We start from the raw sequence: 25,053 nt of genomic DNA, 5'->3' as shown, positions 1-25,053 counted from the left end.
AGTTCAAATATACTACTGAGAGAGTTAAGGTTTTTATTTGTCTTTTTATGGATTCTACCCGAAATTTATGTACAATACATCAACAAATTGAAAATATGCAAAAGAAAAGAAAAAGAATCTATTACATTTAAAATCTACACATTTTAGAAAAAAATTCTTTAGTTCTAAATTTACAAGAACCTCTTTTAATCTTAGTTTTTGAAAATTAAGCTTACAAATTTATCTTATGTCAGTAGATTTTCAAATATCAGAGGTTAAATTTATAATTTTGTTTGAGTATAATGTAAATATTTGTAGTTTAACCTAAATTTTGATAATGGTAAAAAAGAAGAAGAAGAAATAGTTGGGTAATTAGAGATTAGAAACCATGGTATCTTCCCCCAAATTGCAAAGGAGGAAACTGCGGAAATATTTTGATAGAAAGACATGAAGTCTGAATGAGATTCTCATCATAAAACCCACGAGAGCAGTTTGCAGAAGGTTTCTTCAAGTGTCAGAATCGTAATAAGAAGGAAGCAGCAAGGGTAAAAGTTCTGACAAACTCCAAAGACCTCTTTTATCGGCCCTGGTTTCGGACTCATTCAATTCCTCGAACTCGGCGTTTAGCTTCTGGTTGGTGGGGGAAAAAAGAAGAACTGGGGAAGAACCCGGCGACGATACTCAGCTCTTTTTTCCCTCTTGTTCTTCCTTCTTCGACCTTCTTCCCCTTTTTAGGACCAACCCCTTTTCCCCATTTTTTTTTGTTTTTCCCCTTTCCCTGTTCAGTCCCCTGCTTTTTTCTTAACGGTTTCACAGACTTCCCCCTTTGGCAGAGCTTGAAACTTCAAGAAATTTCGTTTCTGGGTTTGCGTGCTTTGCTTTCTGTGAAGTGTTACATTCATCTAGTTCCTGTTTTTCCCTTTCCTTTGGAGTATGTTATCACTCTTTTACTGGGTTTTGATTTCTGGGTTCAAATGGGGTTTACCATGCATGTCTAAAATGTGTGATCTTTGCTCTTATAGGACTTCATTGCATTTCTGTCTCTTGGGTTTTGTTGCTTTTTGGTATCATTGGGGGTGGTGAATGTAATGGGTGTTTGTTTTTGAAGTTCATTTTTTTTGTTTGGAAGATCAACTTTTGTTGGCTGTATAGCATGTTGATCATGGAGTTTTGAGGTATTTTGAAAGGAGTTTTAGGTGGCGTTCTTGTTCCAATTGTTAGAATTTGCTCATTATAGTGATTAGTTCATTGAGCTAATGAAAGCAGAACATTTTGCTTGACTGTCGAAGCATTCTTGATTCTATGTTTCTTTACACATCAGCATTCTACAAAGGGAGGGACTTTGTTTGATTCTGTGACATTACGTTGTGTTGCTGATGTATTGCTGCAAAATCGGTGCATGGCACTTTAGTACTTGAGTTAGCAAGTTGGTTTATAAAGAAAGATTTTGTTTTCATGCATTTTGTCTACTTGAAATTTTAACGAATGAGTAAAATATACGATAGTTGAAGGCATAGCAGCTTGTCCGACACATGGCGTACTGATCTTTCTTTCTGTTGAAGACAACTATTTATATCAAGGAGTTTCTGCCTAATAAACATAGCTAATTTTAGCATTCAACTATTTTGTGTCAATATTTTAATTTATAATCGATTGATAATTTTGTGTATTGATTGAGTGCGAATGCATTTTTTGCTGCATTGTAACATTGGATAAAAGTCGCATGCATTTTGCGACCCTTCAACTTCGGGCCTTCTTATTTTGGGGATTTTATTATCAACAATAAGTTTGTGGCACTAGAGCATGCTAGAATGCCTTTTTCTGTTCATAGGATGAATGAAGATTTCAGTGATCTATCTATCCAAAATCTGTTGAACTAAATGTGCTATTGTACTTCATCTACTTTTGTAATGGTAGTTTTACTTATGCTGCTTGGTTTTTGAGCCACACATTTATTTTACTGGTGCCCAGTGTCATTGCTACTTTTAGGCAGGTCATTTCTCTTCAATAAGTTCGAATAACTTGATCTTAACTTATTGTTAGTTGACTTTGTTCAATGGACATATGTTTTCTGTTACTTATTTTGTATTTCATTATTTCATTTATGGTTTTGACATGTTTATGGTAAATGGCAATGCTAATTTTCCAACGTAAGAAACAATGCTCAATGAATTAAGTTAGAGATAATTCCAAGTCTATTCTCTTTTCTTCATTAATAAATATTTTCCTTTTCTTTTCAAAAAGGAAAAAAGATTGAGATATGCCAAAATTAGAAGCACTATTTGTTCTTGATACTCATTGTACACAGATATAGTTAGTATGCCAGTTTTTTCACTCGTAGTTTTTTGGCTTATTGTAGTGAACTGTAAAAGCTTTGAACATTTTGACATTTCATCATGAATATGAATTTGTTGTCTCATTTATTTCTTCAGGTGCTGAACTGGCTTGGGTGGGAGAAGAAGTTGTATGAGTTCTGTCGAAGACTTTCGACCAGGCCAGAAGGTATGGTTTTCAAGGCGATATTGCAATTGAGTCTTAAACCTGTAGTTCTAGAGTTGAATAATCCCTTTAACTCGTATTGTATCCAACAACTCATTGTTTATTTCTATTATATAAATTTTCCACTTATATCTCTTCTTCCAGTTCAAGGCTTTCATTAAATGTTATTGTTGTGACTGCTTTATTTTTTTTTGTTTTGGTATCGGTTCCCAACCAACATCTCTCCATGCTTTCCTTCTAAGTTATTGTTGTGACTACTTTCTTTTGGGTTTCTGCTCCTGATCAACATCTCTTGATGCTTTCTTTCATGATTTAGATGCAATATAGTTTATTTAATTTATTTCAAATGCACTAGGTGATGATCCATATGGAAGATGAACAGGATGGCGAGCTACCAATTCCATCTGGTCTCCTTACTGGCATAAACTTTAGTGTGTCAAATCAGCAAGATATAGTAAGTATTTTAATTTTGATACATAAATCTCATATACTACTTTAGGAAATAAATAATTTTCAAGAATAATCACTTATTATATGATGTATATTGATAAAGTTCAGGGCCAGGGTTTGTTTTTGTTTGTAATGGGTTCTTGCGTTGGGTAAGACCTTATAATTTGGAATAACCTGGATGTCTGTGTAATTAACATGGTATTGAATATTGATTACCTTGACCTCTTCCGCTTTGTGTAGTTTGCCTCCTTTTTGTGAGCTTTTTCTTCTAGATGTCTGTGTATTCTTTCATTTTTCCTCGATAAAATTTCAATTACTCATTCAAAAAGAAGAACCACTTCTTGTGTCATGAAGGACTGGGGTTTGGAGCTTTTCAACAAAGTAACAATGCCTTACTGTTGAAATGACTTTGGAAATTCACTCAAGAAGAAGGATCTCTAGGGAAGAACGTTTTTTCTAGCATATATGGGAAAAACCAACTCTTGCGTGCATGGTCAGTGTGTTATATAGGTAGAAAAGATACCCAATAACATCTCTCCTCAGGTTTATATTTTGTTGGTGTCACATTTGCTCAGATATGAAAGCAAACTTCTATTTAATTCCAACATTTTTGGTTGGGAAGCAATGTCGTAGCAAGATATTGACCCACATAGGGTCTCCTCAAGCACAACCAACACTCTAAACCATAAGATTAACGATGAAAAACAAAATTTAGTTGTTGGAAGGTGAACACTTGTCTTGTTCTTCTTTTTCCCCTTCATTTATCTTAATTTTTATTGTATTAATATTTGTAAGGAAAGTAATTTTTTATTTATTTTTGTTTCATATATAAATAGTATTGTTGTTGGATAGAAAACTGAAGGTGACTTAAACTTGTGAGTTTATATGTGCCTTTAATTTTGTATATTGTCGTGTTGCTATACAGGATTTGGTTTTTAATATTCTGATGTGAAGAATTTTTATTAATGTAACAGGAGAATATAGCGGTAATAACAGTTGATGCAGCCAACGAGGTATCCGATCCTAAGTTGGGACTTCCAAATCCCTCTTATCAGTGCACCACATGTGGTGCTAGCTCTCTAAAATTTTGTGAAGGTAATTGACTAGTCATGTTATGAAGAAGTCTTGTTTTCTTTCACACATTGCTGTGTACTAACATTTTTGTTTGAATGGTTTTGGAAGGTCATTTTGGGGTTATCAAATTCCCATATACTATAATCCATCCTTATTTTCTCTCGGAAGTTGCACAAGTGTTGAATAAAGTTTGTCCTGGGTGTAAATCTGTCAGGCAGGAACTATGGGGCAAGGTCAGGTACCTCACTTATTGTGATGAACCTTGAATTATTGTAATTAGTTTAAAAGTTATGGCTTTCTGCTATTAGACGACACAGTTATCTTGCTAGATTCTCACAGAAAAATGCAGTTTCTTCTTTCCGTCCATGTTTTTGAGGAAAATTCTTTGAATTATGCATTCAATTGAAGAAAGATTTACAGGGCTTTTAGGACCCTCCAATCAGAATTTCGCCTTACCACTCTCCCCTTCACTTATCTTTCCCCTCCAGAACCATTTTGTTTGCACTCCTTTGAATCCAACTTTAGGTTTAATAAGAGTAGTTATTCACTTGACAAAGGAAGAAAGATTTTCATGAGAACCCTTTAGAAGGATGTGGGTCCCAAATCTGAACATCCGTTCTCCTAGTATTGTAGTGAAAATCCCCAGTCATCGTTGATGTCCAATGTTTCCCTATTAGATAAAGCATGTCTAAAACCCATTGAAGGGGAAGACAATGACTTAGACAACATTGCTACAACAAAATGATTCCTCATTCCAGACAATACATTTGACGGAATAAAGAGCAGAGCAGTCTTATCCCCCAATGATTTATCCTCTTATAAAAACGTGTCTGTCTGCCCCAACTGAGTTATGGAAGAGAGAGAATAAAGATACTTCTTTGTGATACCTCTCAATGATTTCTGGAAGTGTATTTGACCCCACTCAAGGCCCATTCAAAAGGAGATGACCTAGACTTGCTCACAATGACCTTATGGAAAGTCCTGATATTCACTTGACAAAGGAAGAAAGATTTTCATGAGAACCCTTTAGAAGGATGTGGGTCCCAAATCTGAACATCCGTTCTCCTAGTATTGTAGTGAAAATCCCCAGTCATCGTTGATGTCCAATGTTTCCCTATTAGATAAAGCATGTCTAAAACCCATTGAAGGGGAAGACAATGACTTAGACAACATTGCTACAACAAAATGATTCCTCATTGCAGACAATACATTTGACGGAATAAAGAGCAGAGCAGTCTTATCCCCCAATGATTTATCCTCTTATAAAAACGTGTCTGTCTGCCCCAACTGAGTTATGGAAGAGAGAGAATAAAGATACTTCTTTGTGATACCTCTCAATGATTTCTGGAAGTGTATTTGACCCCACTCAAGGCCCATTCAAAAGGAGATGACCTAGACTTGCTCACAATGACCTTATGGAAAGTCCTGATATCACAACCATTAAGCCATTATGGGAGCTCTCTCATTCATGTCTCAACACAATGGATAGATTTCAAAATTGATGTCCATGGATCGGTCTTTCTCCATCACGGTGCCGCCTTTGCCAAAGAGAGAATGAGTCTCATAATCATTTGTTTATCAACCACACCTTTGTGGCTGTCATTCTTGATGCTTTCTAATGGACCTTTTTTCCTCCCAGTGACCCTAGAAGTTGGATTCACTTGCTGCTAAAGGAACATCCTTTCAATGCTACTAAAAAACTTGTATGGGCTAACATCATCATAGTTGTTTTCTGAAAGATTTGGGATGAAAGAAATGCTAGATCTTCCAAGACAAATCCAAATCTTCTGAAGAAGTCCAAGTCCTAAGATGTGACTCGAGTATGTTCAATACTTTTTTTGGTGTACAATTTAACAACCATTAAGAGTTGTGATTTCTCTTACCTTATTACAAATTGGAAACATCTTTTGTATTCCCTTTAACTGGAACTCTTTTGTATACCTTTGGATATTCCATCAATTAATGAAATAGTTTCTTATAAGAAAAACAAAGCCATTAAGGCCTGGTTGTGAGCTCTCATATTCCCTATCCCTAATCCTCCCAAAATCAAATTGGTTTGTTACTGTCTCCCACTTAATTAAGTGAGTTCCTTTACTCTCCTCAACTCCCACCCAAACAAAATCTCCCAGAAACTTTTCCAAAGATTTACTCACTGAAACTGAGATAAGAAATAGGTTGGGATTCCAATCAAAACTAACTAGTTTAGAGTGAGGCTACTTCCCTTGGAGAAGAAACTTCTCTTCCAGAACACCAACTTTTTCCGAATCTTACTAACCGTGGGTTCTCAAAACAGAAACACTATCCCATGAATGTAACCTCAAAGCCAAGAAGAATTTGCAAAAGAGGCTCCTAACTCCCTACAAAGCTCCTGAGAACATTCATATGACTTGCAGTAGAGGAAGGAGCACCAAACCTTGAACCTCTTTGGAACATCTTCGACAGAAGACAAAAGGAGAAGGCTCCATTAAGAACACACCATAATAATTAGCAACCAAGAAGCAGTTATCCACAAAATTAAGACTTTAAATCATATACTGATAACACCAAGATATCTGGCCCATCTCTTGAAAAAGACTCCGATCATTCATCAAACTTGAACTAATGTGCTCATTTCTGTGAATTTCTTTGAAATATCTCGTAAAATCAGCCTTTAAAGTTTTAAAGACATGAATTAACAAAGAATTCAGTAGTAAACCATCAATTGTAAGTCTCCATGCAGAGAAGTAAAAACTGAAAAGGATGAATGATTAGCTTGAATAGATGTAGAGTTGATTCAATGGTAAGTCTGCATGCAGAAAAGTGAGAACTATTTTATAATAGTTTCCTCTTGACGCATTTTATCTGCACCCATTTGTAGTTTGGCCAATTTTCTCTCCTTACTTTTGATGGAGAGTCTTTTGTAGCTCGAGTTGCTTGGCGATGCATCTTTCCCACAGTCCCAGACTCCCATTCATAGTTTACATCTCTTTAATTGATGGAAATTTGTTTCTTATCAGGAAAAAAAAGATGACATTGTGCCATTGGAACTCTTCACCTTTTGAAATTTTTATCTGGGTTGGTTCAATATTGACTCACCATGGTCACATATAACTGCCTGGTGGTGTGGTGGTGGTAGCTTCCTGCTTTTTTTTCCTAATCTAATCTAAGATTTCCTTTTGAGCTTGTGTTTTGGTTCTCTTTACATGTATCAGGTTGAGGATCCAACATCTGATTATAATCGACCTAAGGGTTGCAGATATTGTTTTGTAAGTTTGCTTAGCTCACGTGGTTATGTTTCATTCTTAGCTGTTTATAAAAACTGTCCTGATGAAAAAGTTCTATTACAAACCGTGCTTTATATTGCTCAATAGGGAAGTCTAAAGGATTGGTATCCACCTATGAGGTTTAAGCTTTCAACTACTGATATGTTCAAAAAAAGTATGATTATGGTGGAAGTGAAAGAAAATATGTCGAAGAAATATCAAAAGAGGGTGGCTAAAGGAGGTTTGCCTTCAGATTATTGGGATTTTATCCCTAAAGATGAACAACAGGAAGAAAGTTACTGTAGACCAAACCGGAAAATCCTAACTCACGCTCAGGTATTGGGCCTGTTTATGCATCTGAGTCCTGACTATATTTAATTTTTGCAGGTTTTTCATCTATGCACATTTCCGAATTTCTCTCAATTTGTTTTCACTTGAAACTTCAAAAACCATTGTATTTCTTGATGATTATGAACCCCATGAAACCCTGATTTGTTTTACGTTGTTATAAGTATCTTCTCTTTTCTTTCTAAAGAAAAAACGAAAAAAAATTGAAATCAGAAACCCAACCATTAATGAAATGCAGAATGATATATTTCAAGGACAAAAAAAAAAAAAAGAAGATCTGCTAGCAAGTGGGTTGGAGGTTTGTGAGGAACCTAACACACTTATTTATTCATTTATGTTCTATAATCTAAAATGAGGAATGAGGGGAGGGAGAGAGAGAGAAAATCCCTAACACTTGTTACCGTTAAATACTTAGCATAGTACATAGACAAATAATAATAAACATCAAAATTATAAATTTTAAAAGAACCTTTTTTTAGGTTATAAATGCATAAGCTCGATAACTTTTAAAGATTATACAAATAATAGATTTCCTAGATTTTTACTTTGTTGGATCCTTTTTCCTTAATGGAGGTTTTGTGGGCTTGGGTTTTTATTTTTCTTTTTTGCGTACCCTTGTATTTTATTATTTCATTTTTCTCATTGAAAGTAGTTAATTCCATAAAAAGAATAGATGTCCTGCCATCTAGTTCATGTCGTGTTGTGCTTTTCTTTTAAGATTTTGCCCTGCTTCTTATGTCTTTCTTCTTGGATTTCAGGTTCATTATTTGTTGAAAGACATTGACCCGAAGTTTCTTAAAAAGTTTGTACCTGCAATAGATTCACTGTTTCTAAACTCTTTCCCTGTTACACCGAACAGTCATCGTGTGACTGAAATGGCACATTCATTTTCAAATGGACAGCGTTTGATCTTTGTAAGACTTTTCTTCTTATGCCCCGTTATTAGGTTGAGGTTATTCAAACAGGAGGATGTTTGAATGATATTTGCCTCTTTCTAACTGTTTGGTTTTAAACATGTTCAATGATTTAAGGATGAAAGGACCAGGGCTTACAAGAAGGTGGTTGATTTTAGAGGGACAGCCAATGAGTTAGGTTCTCGCGTTCTCGATTGTCTCAAAATTTCAAAGGCAATTTACAATATCTTTGTCTTTTGCCTTAATCATGTTAATTATTATGTGAAACTTTTGCTCTTGCTTATATTGTCACTTCTTTTATGCAGCTTAGCCCAGAGAAGTTACAGAATAAGGATTTGGTTTACCAGCAAAAGAAAATTAAGGATACTGCTACTAGCTCATCTGGTTTAAGATGGATCAAAGATGTTGTTCTTGGAAAGCGGAGTGACCACTGTTTCCGCATGGTTGTCGTTGGTGATCCAAACATTGAGTTAAGTGAAATTGGCATACCTTGTCATGTTGCAGAGAGATTGCAAATATCTGAACATCTGAGTTCTTGGAATATGAAGAAATTAAGTACTTCTTGTTACCTTCATCTTGTTGAAAAGGGAGAGATCTATGTTCGTCGTGAAGGTCGTTTAGTTCGTGTACGTAATGTTCTTGAACTTAACATGGGGGACACTATATATAGGCCCCTAGCTGATGGGGATATTGTGCTAGTTAATCGACCACCATCCATACATCAACACTCACTTATTGCTTTATCTGTCAAGCTTCTTCCTGTCTCTGCAGTTCTTTCCTTAAACCCACTCTGTTGTTCTCCTTTCCGTGGAGATTTTGATGGTGACTGCCTTCATGGTTATGTTCCTCAATCTTTGGAAGCCCGAGTGGAGGTTAGAGAGCTGGTTTCCCTAGATAAACAGCTAACTAATGGCCAAAGTGGTAGAAATCTGCTGTCACTTAGTCATGATAGTTTAACTGCTGCTCATTTAATTCTGGAAGATGGAGTTTCGTTAAATCTTTTCCAGATGCAGCAGTTGCAAATGCTCACTTTACATCAGTTGTTGCCTCCAGCAATTGTAAAATCCCCTTTGCTTAGAAATTGTGCTTGGACTGGGAAACAGTTATTCAGCATCCTCCTACCTCCTGATTTTGATTATTCTTCTCCTTCTCACAATGTTTTCATTGAGAAGGGAGAATTAATATCTTCAGAAGGATCTTACTGGCTTCGAGACAGTGGTCGAAACCTCTTCCAAGCGCTAATAGAACACTGTGAGGGCAAGACCCTTGATTACTTGCGTGATGCTCAAGGGGTTCTTTGTGAATGGTTATCGACGAGAGGCTTGAGCGTTTCATTGTCAGACTTGTACCTCTCTGTGGATTCATATTCTCACGAAAACATGATGGATGATATCTTTTGTGGGTTACAGGAAGCTGAGGAAACATGTAATTTAAAGCAGCTGATGGTGGATTCACATAAAGAGATCCTCATTGGAAATGACGAAGATAATCAACATTTGTTATCTATTGCAGTGGAGCGTTTAATTTATGAGAAGCAGAAATCTGCTGCTCTAAATCAAGCTTCTGTTGATGCTTTCAAGAAAGTTTTCCGGGATATACAAAATCTAGTTTACAAGTATTCTGGTAAAGACAATTCACTTCTTACTATGTTCAAGGCTGGAAGCAAGGGTAATTTGATGAAACTAGTTCAACATAGCATGTGCCTTGGCTTGCAACACTCTTTGGTTACTCTATCCTTTAGCCTTCCACATAAGCTCTCGTGTGCTGCATGGAACAGTCAGAAGATGCCTCGTTATATTCAGAAGGATGGTCTTCCTGACCGCACACAGTCTTTCATACCCTATGCTGTGGTTGAAAATTCCTTTCTCTCGGGGCTTAATCCGTTTGAGTGTTTTGCTCATTCGGTGACAAATCGAGATAGCTCTTTCAGTGACAATGCTGAAGTTCCTGGGACTTTGACACGAAAACTTACGTTTTTAATGCGGGATATATATACTGCATATGATGGAACAGTGAGGAATGCATATGGAAATCAGCTGGTTCAGTTTTGTTATGACATTGATAGACCTACTAGTGAATCGGAAAGTGAGAATAATAATAGAGATCGTGGTATAGGTGGTCATCCTGTTGGGTCATTGGCTGCTTGTGCTATCTCAGAAGCTGCATATAGTGCTTTGGACCAACCAATTAGTCTACTTGAAGCTTCGCCGTTGCTAAATCTAAAGGTACTGTAGCCTTCTCCTTTCAATGTAACAATTTAAGTCAAGGGTTTGAGAAATATATGTTATTTTTATTATTCTCAACTCCCTTTGTTGAATCATCAATTAGCTGATGGGTTTTGATAGATTTAATCTTATATTCAAAGACTATTGTAATGTCATTTCCGGCCCATTTATATCGGTAACAACATTGGGCATTATGCAAATTTTAAGCCCACAAGTGTGGAAAACGTTAATGTTTTGAATAAAATTAAATTTACAGTAACCCATAAACCCAAGCTTTTGGGTTTGGTGTTGATTTAACCATTTGCAAATTAATTTTATGTTTTTTGCTACATGCCATATGTATATACTTATTTATATTAAAACCATTTTTTAACTTTTCTTCCAAGTTTTCTACCCTAAGAAACTGTCTTTTTTTTAGTGTAACTTCTAAACAGATATCCAATTTCTGATACCAAGACTAATGGTTGTGATATTTTTCACTTATGCAGCGAGTGCTGGAGTGTGGTTCAAAGAGGAATAGTACCAAACAAACCTTTTCATTGTTCTTATCAGAGAAACTTTCAAAACGAAGTTATGGATTTGAGTATGGAGCTCTAGGAGTTAAGAACCATTTAGAAAGAGTAATGTTTAAAGATATTGTGTCTAGTGTCATGATAATGTAAGTTCTTTTGTTTTCAATGTTTTTTCTATAGATGTCATTACCTGTGTTATGGTATCTTTTAATTGACATTACTAGCAATGTTTTCTATGGATATTAGCTTCTCCCCACTGCCCTCCCGGAAGAAGCATTTTAGTCCTTGGGTTTGCCACTTTCATGTATGCAAGGTAATGCAATCTGGAAACTTACTTGATATATGAGCAAGGGTATACTGTTGAAGTCCTGTATCTGGTATCAAATATAATTTACCAATCCAGGAAATTTTGAAGAAAAGAAGATTGAAGATGAATTCTGTTATCCATTCCCTCAATATGCGGTGCGACTCTATGAGACAAGAAGGAAGAATGAATTTGCCCTCTTTGCAAATAATAACCCAGTACGTTATTTCTTGCATTGACATTTATAGTTGGTTCCCTTTCATTAGATATTCTCTAGTATGGGCTTTTCTATCAAAGCATGTTAACCTTCGTAATCTCACTTGAGCTGTATGTTGTTTTGTGGCTGGCTGATAAGGGATTGTCCTCTAGCTGATTCACTGACAGAAGATGGTGATACAGTGTGCTTAACTGTTACAATAGCTGAAAATACAAAAAACTCTTTCCTGCAATTAGATTTCATTCAAGATTTGCTGATTCATTTCCTTCTTGGTACAGTTATAAGAGGTCTGTACTGTTTGTCACCTTGCAATACTTAATGTGCATTTCCATACAAACATGGCCAGTTTGAATAGCTGATGTTTCGATCTGATAATATTTCATTATTACTTGTCATTGGCGTCTGCTTTTTCTTGAATTTAGGATTGAAGTTGCAATGTTGCAATTTGTCAAAATGTATCCAGTGATATGTTCCTTTAACATTTTCCCCAGAACATTGGGTATAATTGGTGTGCTTTAGTTCTGGGCACCTGGGTCATTCTATCTGTATAAGATACAAGTTAGGAGTTAGAGAAGATGTAGGACCGTTGAATTTTGGGAAAAAAGAGCCTTATTTTGAGAATGCCTAAGACAAGGTTGATTGGTCACTTGAATTGAGCTCTAGATGGAGAATGTGGAAGAGTGTTTTCTTCTGCAAAGTCAAATTACTCTTTTATCTGTTATTCCTGAGTTTATCCAGCTGGAAATTTTTTCTATGATTCAAGTTCGGTGCCCCCTTGCTAGCTTTGCATGCATGCCTTTCGTGAAATTATTTGTTTTCTTTTCCTGAAGTTATAAAAAGGAAACGTTATATGCTATGCCCTATATTTGACAAGACTTAAATTATATTTGCATATTTGGAATTTGTTTTTTAGCTTTTGTTGTAGATGTAGACTGAATCTTCTCATTTCTCTTGCTCTTACTATAATACTCTTGTATTTTGAGCTTAAGGCTCTTTTATTAATAATAATTTAAGAGGCTTGTCTCCGTTTAAAAAAAAAATTGCTAGATTTCTTTTGATATTTAGCTGTTTCAACTGACAACTTTTTTGACATACCTAGGGAGTGGGCACTTTTTAAGCTAGTCTGTCATTTGCTTGTGTAAGTTATTTGGCTAGATTTACCAAAAATTTATGTTTTCTTTTCCTTTGGTATTTGCATTAGGCTTTACTGAGATTGACAGGGTAGACATCACATGGAATGACCGCCCAAAGGTCCCAAAACCCCGTTGTAGTCATGGTGAGCTATACTTGCGGGTGACCATGTCTGGAGAAGGAAATTCAAGATTTTGGGCAACTCTCATGAATAATTGCCTTCCTATAATGGATTTGATTGATTGGACTCGTAGTCATCCAGATAACACTCATAGTCTCTGTTTGGCGTATGGAATAGATTCTGGATGGAAGTACTTTCTCAACGTGTGTATTTCTGTTCACTACTTTTTTGACAAGTTTGTCTTGGTTCTTGCATCAGACCATTTGCAGGAGCTTTTGCATGAGCTTTTGCATGCTTCAATTCTAATCATTCAAATATCTTTATGCAGAGTTTGGAGTCTGCAACGTTGGATGTTGGTAAAACAATACGTCTTGAACATTTGCTGCTTGTTTCAAATTCTCTTTCGGCTACAGGAGAATTTGTTGGCTTAAATGTGAAAGGACTGACACATCAAAGGGAACATGCTTTGGTCAAAACACCCTTTATGCAAGCTTGCTTCTCAGTTAGTTATCTAATTGCTAATCTTCATTTGAATCATCATATTGGGCCAGCAGTGAATGTAAGTAAATATATTTCGTGGTTGGTTTTCTGCAGAGTCCTGGAGCTTGTATGATTAAAGCTGCCAAGGCTGGAATCAAGGACAATCTGTCAGGAAGTTTAGATGCTTTGGCGTGGGGGAGAATGCCTTCGCTGGGAACGGGGGGACAGTTTGATATCCTATATTCTGGGAAGGTGAGATTATATGTTCCAACATCATATTTAAAAACAAAAATTTTCAGCCCATAGATGCTTAAAAGACTAAAGAAAGGCTTTTATGCAATGTCCGAAGTGTAATTTCATTGATGTTTTCAATTATTCTGTGCAATTCCGTAGAATTATCTGTTATTTGAAATAAGATTTAAGCCAATTGTTTCTCAAATTTGTGGCAGCAAATGAATTAACGATAATTTTAAGATGTTTGTCTTATTTTGTGTATGTGGGGATTTCTTCTCCTGCTAAGAGTCCATGATATAGGATTTTTGTTTTTATACGTATGTACATGCACGCATGTTATGCTTAACCATTAGTTTGGTCACAAATGATGGCACTTCTTGTTCAAGTTTAGCGTCGTATTTCTTTTTCTTTTGTTATTAAAATATTGTTAGTTTATGTGCATGTGTTTTTATCCCATAAAAATCAGAGTTCAAACGATGAATGATAATTAGAATGTATACTATCTTATCTCAATCTTAGATGCATGGAAATTTTCATGTCAACCAGTCTATTCAATGGTCACTGTGCCTGTTATATGTTGGTTCAGGTTTTTGCAGTATTTCAGCTATCTAATGGTTTCATTACTCTTCAGGGGCACGAACTTAATAAGCCTGTTGATGTTTATAATCTACTGGGTGGACAAAGCACTTGTGAGAAGCAGAACACGAAGATTGAATCTCTTGATAAGAACACTATATCTGAGAAATATAGTGCTCAGTTAATGCTTAAAAATGGAGGTTCTACCATTAAAGGACTTAAAAGGCTGGATAGTGTTTCTAAATCAATTTTAAGGAAATTTTTGACACTGAACGATATTCAAAAGCTGTCGTTTGCATTGAGAACCATTTTACACAAGTTAGTTCTTCCTTCTTTGGCATTGCTCAGTTCTTACAATTGGCATTATATCAGATGTGTCCTTTTTTCTATTTGGACATTTTCTTTTATTTATAATTTTTCGTTTGGAAAGAAAAAAAGAGAACACCAATCCATGTTCTAGCTTAATAAATAATTGTTTATTGCTTGAAAATCACTTACCCTCTTGGATTGTTCTTTTTTTAAAAAAATTTCAAATGCTGCTGAAAATGCCATATGCACAATGAAGTTGGAGTTCTAAAAGGTTTCTCTTGTGTGTGTAGGTATTCTCTAAATGAAAGATTAAATGAAGTGGACAAATCAACTTTGATGATGGCTTTATACTTTCATCCTCATCGGGATGAAAAGATTGGTGTTGGAGCACAAGACATTAAGGTATTTTCTATAATAGAGATGAAACTGTTTTGGGATATAAATCCCTCTCACTATCATTCTATGTAAATTCCCTTCTAACTGTAACTTTGAAGTCAGAATCTATTCTCTTGTATAAATGGTAATATGCCTTCTTGTTTCGTGGGATCCTTAACTTTAAACAACTGACATATGGACTACCAACATGTTCTTATCCTTTCCTTGGTTAATTATGTTTTTGTCCTTAACTGTGGCTGTAAATATGTACCTGATCTCTATGCTGTTATTTTATACTTGCTACCTGTTTAGTAAGGAGATAGGTCTGATGTTTATTGTACAATTTATGTAATCACGTTTGCCTGCTACCTGGTTGTTCTTTTGCAGGTTGGTAGCCACTCAAAGTATCAAAATACACGTTGCTTCGTATTGATACGATCGGATGGAACAACAGAAGATTTTTCATACCACAAGTGTGTTTTAGGTGCTTTGGAGATCATTGCTCCTCATAGAGTAAAGGGTTATCAGTCAAAATGGATGCAAGAAAAGTTTGAGTGATCCATCTATCATGTACATATTCAAGCGTTCAGGTATGTACAGTGGCAAAATTAAAATGGAGGTTTTGGTCTGAAGTATCCTGAATGCTGTCAAGTTGCCTTTGACTTAGCCTGTTGTCTTTATCTTTGCGCAACACCGGAAAGGTTTTGGTGTTTCTCTTTGCTGACCTGTTGCACTACTATTGATGAATTGTCACTTCGATTTCGGTGATGGTGTGGTTCATCAGTTTTTGAATCCGTATACCCCTTTTTTATTTTTTTAATCTTTTTACGATTTCGCCAAGAGTTAGTATAGGATGTAGAATATGTGAACAGGAAGAGAGCTAGATAAGCTGTTAACCCATTCTCTTTCTTTGTTTCTTTTGTCAATAAAAATAATAAACTCTCATCTTGTATATTTGAATTCCTGAGCTTCTTTTTGCTCCTTCTACTCTAACTTGTTTGCCTTAATATAAGCAATAGGCAGAAAAGATCTAGTGGAAGCAGCAAAGAGAAGCTCGTTCAGGCTGGTCTCTTTATAATGTAATTTACTTGATGATATACATTTTGGTATTGTTTGTTCAATGGCTACTGGGATCATGATTTTTTTTTGTTCCCTATTCTGTATGACTGTTTACAGTTTTGGCTTCTTTAAAAGATAGAGTCAACTGGATGTTGGTGACCAAATACTCTCTTTGAGATGGTTTGTTGTGTCGGGTCTTGCAAATCTGATCGGGATCTTTAAATCATCAGTTGCTGGAGGATCTGGGCCTATTTATCGTAGATGGAATTGTTCTTGAAAACCTACCAACTTTGTTATGAATAGCTGAAAGGTGAATTTGAGATGAATGTTCATCTTATAAAATTTTCCCCAACGCTGTTTATTTGTTTTTAAAATTTACATAGTTTCAATCATGTTTTGGATTTGAATAAATCAATGGTTTCAATCATGTTTTGGATTTGAATAAATCTTTTTGGGTTATTTCTTTTGTTCTGTGTATATATATATATATTTTGGGGCAAACTTTCCCAAATATGAGGTCCCAAAATTAAATTTACCTCATTTTCACAAATTAAGTTTGCATAACCCTTTTGTAGCACTAACAACCTATGTGGAATTTTGATGTTGCTCCAACAATAGTGTATTCCGCACAAGTTTTTGTAACCCACTTATTCTTCCCTCCAAGGTTTCCTAAGACATACAAACACAAACCTCTACTTAACATACATAGTTCCAACACAGAAATACATGGATCAACTGTACAATAACAGGTTAGCCTCAGGGATTACAATCACTTGGAAAGTGAAACATTTTGAAACATGAGTTGAATATGTAGTGAGTGACTAATTTTAAATAAATGTTAAATGCATACTTGTAAAAGTACTTTAAATAAGAAAGCATAAACAAATGTTTAAATAAACTCGTTAAAACATTCTTTTATTTCTTTAATACCCATTGGGCAGTACTCTCAGCTTGGTTCGTACAGTACTCTCAGCGTCTTTGTTCCTACAGTACTCTTAGCGTCTTTGTTCCTACAGTACTCTTAGTGTCTTTGTTGTTGTAGAGTTAACTCAACACCGATAATGACAATCTCTCTACGTGCACATAGTAAGTACTCTCAAAGGACTAAGCACCCCAACATGTAGTTCAAAGCCTATTGCATTTTGAAGTGGGTCCCAAATACCTATCATCTCTTCCAAGTACCTTATTAGGTCTAAGCTGATATCTCTGGCATATAGTAAAGATGTAAAACACACATGTAACTTAAATAAATTAACTTGGTTGTCAACTTAAAATACTTTAAACTTGTCAAAATCTTGTACTATCTTAGTAAATCATGCTTGTACTAAAACTTACATAAATCTTATGCTTGGTAGCTAAAGCATTTAAAAAATACTTGTTCTAAATCTAAGAAAAATTAGAGAGAACATGCTTGATAGAAAAACATGCTAAAAAATAAGCTTTAAAATCATTTTGTCACACATAACTTTAAGCTATTCCCAAAGCTGGTATGTTTCACTTCTTAACTTGAAATAAAGGAATTTAATCTTTGATTAATTTCTTTGACCTTTATAAAATATCCAAATTTAACTTAGAAATCTAGAAAATATAAAAAGTGGCTTAACGGCAGAACGAGCATTAGTATTGCAAAAGGCTTGGTTGATGGGCGTTGGTTGTTAGCGTGCAAACCCGCGATAGCCTTGCCAACATACATGTTAGCCTTCTAGGCCTTGTTGCATGCCCATCTCATGCCATGTGCCGCTTGCCATTTTAGTGCCCTTTGGCACACTAAAACTGCCTAGTTACGCACACTAGTGTTGCGAAGATCTTGTCGTGTGTGCAAGTGCTAAGTCACACGCCTTAACCTATGCACACCCTCAACTGTTCAATATTGCATGCAAGATGACATTTTGGCGCGTGCTTGTGTTTAGTTGTCAACCTACATATGCTAACCTCTTGAGATATTGGTCATCATTGCTTATCAGTCCTTGCTCAATGCCCCAACGCCTTCATATGCACTTGCATGCTTGTTCACAACTCGAAATTGCATGTTTATTCAAAGATTTCATATGCACTTGCATGCTTGTTCACAACTCGAAATTGCATGTTTATTCAAAGATTCTAGGTTTCACTTATGACTTGAATAACTTAAAATTCATATATCAATTTGAAAAAAATTCTTCTACAAACTTGTTCTTATCCACTTAAATAGCTTACCTTTAAATTTTAGCTTAAAATTTCATGTAGAAATCTAGTTATGCTCAAAACTTCAACCATTATTTGAATTGAGCCAAAATCTGAACAGTGTAAAATTCCTCTTTGTAATGCTCGAAGCTCAGGAATCCAACCAACATTCAAAATTTGGATCCCTAACATTTCCAACATTCAAAATTTGGATCCCTAACATTTCCATGCATCCTCTATGACCTAGCAACACCATCCTTATCGTCTTAAAAGCTTATTAGAGAGAAAGTTCTCTCCACAAACTAACACGAGTCATTTCAACATGCTTTGTTTTCATTTATATGAATCCTAAGAAAATTTCCAAAAAGTCACCCAATATAGAATTGCTCCAAGTTAAACACGTTTAACTTTGGAGTTTCTATGATCCTAGACCTAGGACGTTACGATTCTCTTCAACTCGTCTCTTCTCATCAACCCTCACTTATAAGCTATACTCTGACTTTTTGATATAAAAAATACAAAGTTTTCAAAAGAATTAAAGAACATTATAAAAACAAGAGAAATAGATATAATTGTAATTATTGAGAAATAATTGAATAATTACTTTTTTACCTAAATCTTTTATCGCGAAGTATCACTCCCAAACACATTTGAGTTCAAAATCTCACAATTAACAAAAAATTAAAAAAGAGTTGGTAAAAGATCATATCAAACGTCTCAACAACTCGCATATCTCCCACTTGACCCTAAACTCGAAGAAAATTATTTCTTAGCAAAAGATCCAGATAAACCCCAACAAGAAAAAGTAGAAGTAATTCCATGGGGATGAATTGAAGTTTACAAGATCTAACCACTAAAGAACAAATATTTTATAGAGAACTTTAACATTTAAAATTGAAAAAATTAGTATATAAAACTGACCCATTTAATTAAGAACCCCAAATCTCTCAACAGCAACAATCGTAGAAACTGTAAACAGAGGTGGCTTTGGAACAATTTTCAGAAATAAAAAGGGAAAGACGTGAAAATATGAACTAGTTTTAATTCCATAACATTGATTATATTACTTAATGGATGATAGAGCTTGAACTAGAAGCAGCATTTACATACAAAAACTCTGACATCGAGAATGTCGCAGTCGTAGATGTATGCATATTAACATTCGGGACTAAACTATATTTCTGTTTTTCTCTATAGCCAAAAAGAAAAAACAGAAGACAAAAGTCTCCAAAATGTAAGATAAGACAAGGGAAAAGAGGTGCAGATTCATGTTCAAAGGTGCAATAACCTTGGAGGAATAGATACCAAAGGTGGATCTGGAAGAACGTCACTGGGCCCCAAGTCATCTATTGGTGGCTTTGCTCTGTGGTGATCAGTTGCAGATTGGTAAGCCATAGCCAAAGCTAAAGCCTACAACACAAACAATCATTCATCAAATACAATAAGTAGTTACCCACAAAAACCAAAAGGAGTCTTATTTTTTTTATTCCAAGAAAAGAAAAAGTTGCATACAATGTGATCTCTGTGAGGAGGAGCATAAATGCCAGTGGTAATAGTGGTTTTTCTTCTTGTGGTGCCAGTTGACGGTGGGTTTGAGATGTTTTTGAAACCTGTTGGAACAACAACAATAGGCAGACCAACAAGATTTCCCATACAAACTTTCTCCCAGTCAGTGGCATTGCCAATTAAAGCATCAACGTTGAAACTTTCTCTAACTTCTCTAATTAGCTTTCCCCTTGCTCTCTGTGCCTGTGCATGGATTGGATAATCAAGGGTTAAAAAAAAAAAATTGGTCACAACGGTCTGGTTGGTAACTATTAACTTCCTATACTCGTCCGACGTTTTTCCTGAACTTCAATAAGTATTAATTTAGTCTTACATTAGAATGTGCAACAAACAATTTCCGTCTATGGAAAAAAGTAGTATAGTAAAGTTTTTAATGAATTTTATTGCTCGTGTAAACTAATGAACTAATCGGGATCAAGTTTATTGATAAATGAAGACTGAGTCTTTATGTAGACAATACCTGAACATAATCTACGGCTGGGATTAAACGTGCACGACGGAGTTCAGTTGGCCATTGGTCTTGAGCTTCATATTCATCATCAAGCCCCAAACGTTGCCATTCGTCAAAATGAGCCAACATATCAACATCCATAGTGAAGTTAATAATGCCTTGAACAGAATCAACAGAATAAGACAAGTTGAATGGAACCATATTGACACCCTTAGAGGAAAGAATCCGAACAACCTATAATAAACATTTTAAAAGTTGGGTTAACATCAAAGATGTCAAAGAAGAAGGCTCTACTCTGATGGAGTTACTGACCTCCATGTCAGCATCGTCAAGATATCCAACAGTAAGTTTAGAAATGTCAATGGAGAATGGATCATCAAGAGAACTCTCAACTGAGGAGAGGTCATGTGGATCCTTCCCTCTAATGACATCCAAAACGACTGCACAATCAACCGCGTTTCTACAAAATGGACCAAGCTTATCCTGTTAAATAAAAGCAGAATAAATACAAAAGGCGAGTTGAGAAACAAAGCAAAAAGGGCTTGTGGCTACTACCAAGCTTTCAGAAATACTCATCACTCCACTGCGACCAACTGTTCCAAATGTTGGCCGGATTGCAGTAACTCCACATCGAGCTGCAGGATAAGTCATCGAACCAATTGTCTCTGATCCAATTGCAAATGGAACCATACCTAGTAAACAAGGGGGCAATGCATTATATAAAGCCCCATCTCCTCTGGGTTCATTATCCAAAATTGTGAAGGAAATATTCTTATAGCAAGAAACTATGACAAACTTGACAAGCTCTTTTTTTCTTAAGAAACACAAGAACCTAACACCTGAAGCAAATCAATGGTTAAGGCAATGAAGTCTCAAGTTGAAATGAAAATTGCTGGAATTCAACCAAAAATATTATACTCAAGATGATGTTGTAATGGAGATGTTCTAAGACTTGCTAAGAAAAATAAAACATTTTGTGGTGAAACCATCAGCTCCAAGTCTAAATCGTACCTGCAGAAGTACATGCTGCAGGTCCAGCTGATGACCCTGTACTAAACTCCTCAATGTTCCACGGGTTCCTCGTACGACCACCAAACCAGATGTCATCATATGCAAGTGATCCGGTAACAAGTTTTGCAACAAGAACAGCACCTGCTGACTTCAACCTGCAAAACCAAAGGATTCGCGGTTTGTTTGTAAAGATGTTAAAAACCAAATGATTCATGATTTATTGGCAAAGATGTCAATTAATATACTTAGATAAATTAGTCATTTTTTTCGTACTGCTTATAAACCCAAGCTTCAACATCAATTACTTGTTCTTTAAAACTTTTTGAACCCCAAGTTGTTTTGTATCCTGGAACAGATATTATATCCTTCAACCCATATGGAATTCCATGCAGTGGACCTGCAAAACAAGAACTTTTTGTTTCTAAGTTTAAAGGTATAAATTTAACTCTGCAAGAATAATATTTTATTTCAAAGTGAAGTATAAACTTAACACCGCATTTGAAAAATAAAGTCGAAAGTCAAACAGTGAACTACAATTCATAAATGCATCACCCAAATCAACGACTTTCATTGAAGTAGGGCAAAAAATTATCATCATAAAAGACACGAACCTAAATACACTCCTTGAGCAAACAGTTCATCAGCCTCTTTTGCTTGTTTGTAAGCCAGTTCTTCAGTAAAAGAAACTACAGCTTCAAGAACATGGTTGTACCTGATATTGTTTAAAGAAAATTTTTAAATAAGAACTTCAACTTCGATCCGAAAGACTGTAAGTTGGTTTTTTATATACCTTTTCAATCTCTGAAGAAAAATTCGAACAAGCTCCTGAGATGAAATCTGCTCCGTTTTAATCAGTTCTCCAAGTTCAAGAACCTAATAGAATTCAACCATCACTCCCTTTAGTCCCTAATGTTAAAAGAAGGATCATATGAATCTAAAAACAATTAGGTTTTAATTTGATAGTATTCCAATATTTGGATGGATGGATTTTAGAGAACGATAAGCAATTTTGGGCCAAACAAGTTACTACTTGCTAAGGGATATAAAATGAATACTATTTTATTTTATGGTTACATCAAGCAAAACATATTTTTTACTCGATCAACGAAATTCCAACATTTGTAACTGTGGGCCTTTTTTCCAAATCAGAGGGAAAAAGGAAAAAAAAAAACTCAAACACTCGAGACTAAAGTACATATTTAGCTTCAATTCAAACTAAAAAGATCAGTGCAGACGTACACTCATGAAAGCAATATCGTCTTCGTTGTTTGGTCTCTTTATTCCAGAAACAGGAGGATAACAGAATCTTTTGCTCTTATGCCGAACGTTTTCATTTGCCCACTCAGGGTTGAACACCAAAGAGGAAGGATTATGCAGACCTCCATTTTCAGAAGCAACTAACTTCCGGTTGGCTCTGATTATAGGCACATTAAGTTCTTCAGCTCCCTTTAAAACCTCATCCCTCTACTCAAAAACAAAAGTTTCTCAACGTTACATGAGTGTAAAAGACAACACAATATATAACTACATGAAAACAATTGGTGCTTTGTTGAACCTTGGTGTTATTGAAGAAATCTGCATCAAGTGCTCTAAATACACATTTCAGAACGGATGTTCTCCCCATATTTTCCAAACACTCAGAGTCTTTCTTGCTGTCCTGATGAAAAGAACATGAAAAGAAACAACAAGACGAAAATGGAGTAGAACAATTGGTTAGCAGAGTAATTAACAAATGTTACCTGCAGAAAGGAAGAATATGGCTTATGAACCCCAACTTTTTCATACAAAAGTTTCCAGAATTTTTTATAAGTTCCCATCTGTTTAACATTTATCAAGAAAGAATAGTTTTTAAAAAAAAGATACAAAAAAAGACTTCAAAATGCCCTGGAAGTAGAGTACTAAATTTTTGTCCACATGTCAACATTTTTATTATATGGTCTGATGAAACACAAACAACAAATTGTAGCAAATATAAATAGCATATAATACGAATAACAAGCATTTTATTAATGAATGAGAAATGTTTACTGATTCATTTAAACAATCTTTTTACTTTTTATTATTATTTTACAAAATATTGATATCGACATTTTAATTTACATCGATATTCCTGTAAGACTGAGAGCTTAATATATTAGTGAATATCAAACTTCTAAACACTTATTATAATTAGTGTTTGTGATAGTTTTTGCACTTGAATAAAAAAACAGAACATTGTGAGTTTGGTCCTTTCATTTGGGACCTAGATTAGGAATTACAAAATTACTCTCTATGGTAAATTTTGGCTTTCTCTATAAATAAAGAATCGAGTAAAATTTGGCCCACCTCAATGCAACCAAGAGCCTCAACCGACATCTATCAATTTACTTTTGAAAGTTATAGCAAGAGCTAAGTTTCTAAATTTCCAACCGTGTAAACGAGCTAATCCGAAGTTCTAAAAGTTGTCCTTCAATTCCTGAGATTTGTAAAATACTTTTAAATGGTCTCACAATTATCCCCAGGTTTAGGAAAATAACATGTCAGATGACAAGTTCTGAGTGAGAAATTTAACCAAGTTTTTGCTATATTGGAAAATGCTCCATAACAATAAAGAAAATTATAGCAAATAACACAATTAGGAAAATAGTATAAAAATATAACGTAACTTTGAAATAGTTGTAAGTATAACAAATACCAATCAACTTGTAAAATTTTTAGAATTCTAGGTGTACCCTTCAATGCACATGTTTTCATTGCTAATAGCTATCAATGGACATGTTTCCATCCCTGATAGCTGTCAACGATAGCAATTCATTGTGCTTACACGTGTCAGTATCCTAAAATTTTAGAAATCGACCTATCGGTGTTTGTGCTTCTTAGTTGATATCCATTCATGAACACATTTCTCAAATTTAAAGTTACCGTTAGATAGTAGCTATAAGTGATAACATTTATAGGTGTGAGTTTTTTTCCCAACTTTTTTTCTTTTGAGCTATATATGTAATTATTTTATCTTTGGGCTAAATATTCTAATTTTACTTATTTATTGAGTTATGCTTAAATGTCATTTAAGCAACTAACCCAAACAATAATAAACATTAATAATAATTGCAATGCAATATATGATAATAATACAAAATTGGTGGGAAAAATAGCAAAGCTTAATAAGAATATCAAGAATGACATATAACTTGGAGGTCCAATCCCTTACCCCTAAATTGTAAAAAGAAAAACTAAATTAAATTGGTGAAGTCATACTCTTCTTGGCAACCAATTTGAAATTATTATCATATATTAATATACAAGTATCATTAATGTTATTATTATTAACCCTTCATATCCTCTTAGCTCTAGCCTCCATCCCCTCTCTTCATCTCTAATGAAAAACAAAAAGTAATTTATTTTATACAATATGTGGATAGGAAAATCATAATCTAAGATTTAAACAAGCAGGGTATAGTATCTAATTGGGGCTTTTCCAGAACACGTTGAAGTGATGATTCCTTCCGATAACAAAAGAAGAACAAAAAAGCATAATAGGGAGAAAATTGCGATGTAAAAGCAGAAGAGAAGTTACCATTAGTGTGAAGCGACGCCAAGAACATTGAGGGAAAGAAGAGAAGTGGGAGGAAATGGAAGATCGAACCGAAACTGTGAAGAAGAAGAAGAAGAAGAAGACAACGAAGCAGTTAATAGTAGGAGTCGACGCCATTGTAGGACACTTGTCGAACGGCGTGGCTGACTGCTGAGTGACCACTGAGTCACCGCCGGCACTGAATTGGGATGGGAAATTGCCAAAAAAAAATGAGATTATTTTGATGGAAAAAAGACTTT

At 35.1% G+C, this 25,053-nt stretch overlaps 2 protein-coding genes across 6 annotated transcripts; one reads left to right on the top strand and one right to left on the bottom strand.

Moving 5' to 3' along the window:
* The first annotated feature begins 412 nt into the window (after positions 1-412).
* Positions 413-16,495, top strand: LOC101214578 (DNA-directed RNA polymerase IV subunit 1). Of its 4 annotated transcripts, XR_004214942.1 has the most exons (21): positions 550-910; positions 2,412-2,481; positions 2,834-2,932; positions 3,903-4,023; positions 4,111-4,235; positions 7,194-7,247; positions 7,353-7,580; positions 8,351-8,506; positions 8,624-8,719; positions 8,812-10,731; positions 11,220-11,389; positions 11,490-11,556; positions 11,647-11,765; positions 11,903-12,051; positions 12,966-13,219; positions 13,345-13,518; positions 13,611-13,748; positions 14,362-14,624; positions 14,906-15,017; positions 15,378-16,069; positions 16,167-16,495. XR_004214942.1 is itself a non-coding variant. In XM_011652147.2 (20 exons), exons 2-20 carry the CDS (start codon positions 2,446-2,448, stop codon positions 15,546-15,548), a joined length of 4,452 nt encoding a protein of 1,483 aa, XP_011650449.1. In that variant the 5' UTR covers positions 413-524; positions 2,412-2,445; the 3' UTR covers positions 15,549-15,709. The 4 variants fall into 4 exon arrangements, 3 of the variants coding, with proteins under 3 accessions (XP_011650449.1, XP_011650447.1, XP_011650451.1); XM_011652147.2 differs by lacking the exons at positions 550-910; positions 16,167-16,495 and adding an exon at positions 413-524 and having other exon boundaries at positions 15,378-15,709; XM_011652145.2 differs by lacking the exon at positions 16,167-16,495 and having other exon boundaries at positions 15,378-16,144.
* Positions 16,496-19,234: 2,739 nt separating this feature from the next.
* LOC101214338 (glutamyl-tRNA(Gln) amidotransferase subunit A) lies at positions 19,235-25,053 on the bottom strand. 2 transcript variants are annotated; one of them, XM_011652143.2, is made up of 13 exons: positions 24,797-25,053; positions 22,980-23,057; positions 22,796-22,897; positions 22,480-22,704; positions 22,031-22,113; positions 21,852-21,952; positions 21,514-21,637; positions 21,241-21,395; positions 20,785-20,921; positions 20,542-20,712; positions 20,239-20,463; positions 19,725-19,961; positions 19,235-19,622 (listed from the first exon to the last, which is right to left on the bottom strand). In XM_011652143.2, exons 1-13 carry the CDS (start codon positions 24,929-24,931, stop codon positions 19,485-19,487), a joined length of 1,911 nt encoding a protein of 636 aa, XP_011650445.1. In that variant the 5' UTR covers positions 24,932-25,053; the 3' UTR covers positions 19,235-19,484. The 2 variants fall into 2 exon arrangements, with proteins under 2 accessions (XP_011650445.1, XP_011650446.1); XM_011652144.2 differs by lacking the exon at positions 22,980-23,057.

This window comes from Cucumis sativus, chromosome 3, assembly GCF_000004075.3.
Source record: "Cucumis sativus cultivar 9930 chromosome 3, Cucumber_9930_V3, whole genome shotgun sequence".
Taxonomy (NCBI): domain Eukaryota; kingdom Viridiplantae; phylum Streptophyta; class Magnoliopsida; order Cucurbitales; family Cucurbitaceae; genus Cucumis; species Cucumis sativus.
This window is presented reverse-complemented; position numbering and strand designations above follow the sequence as displayed.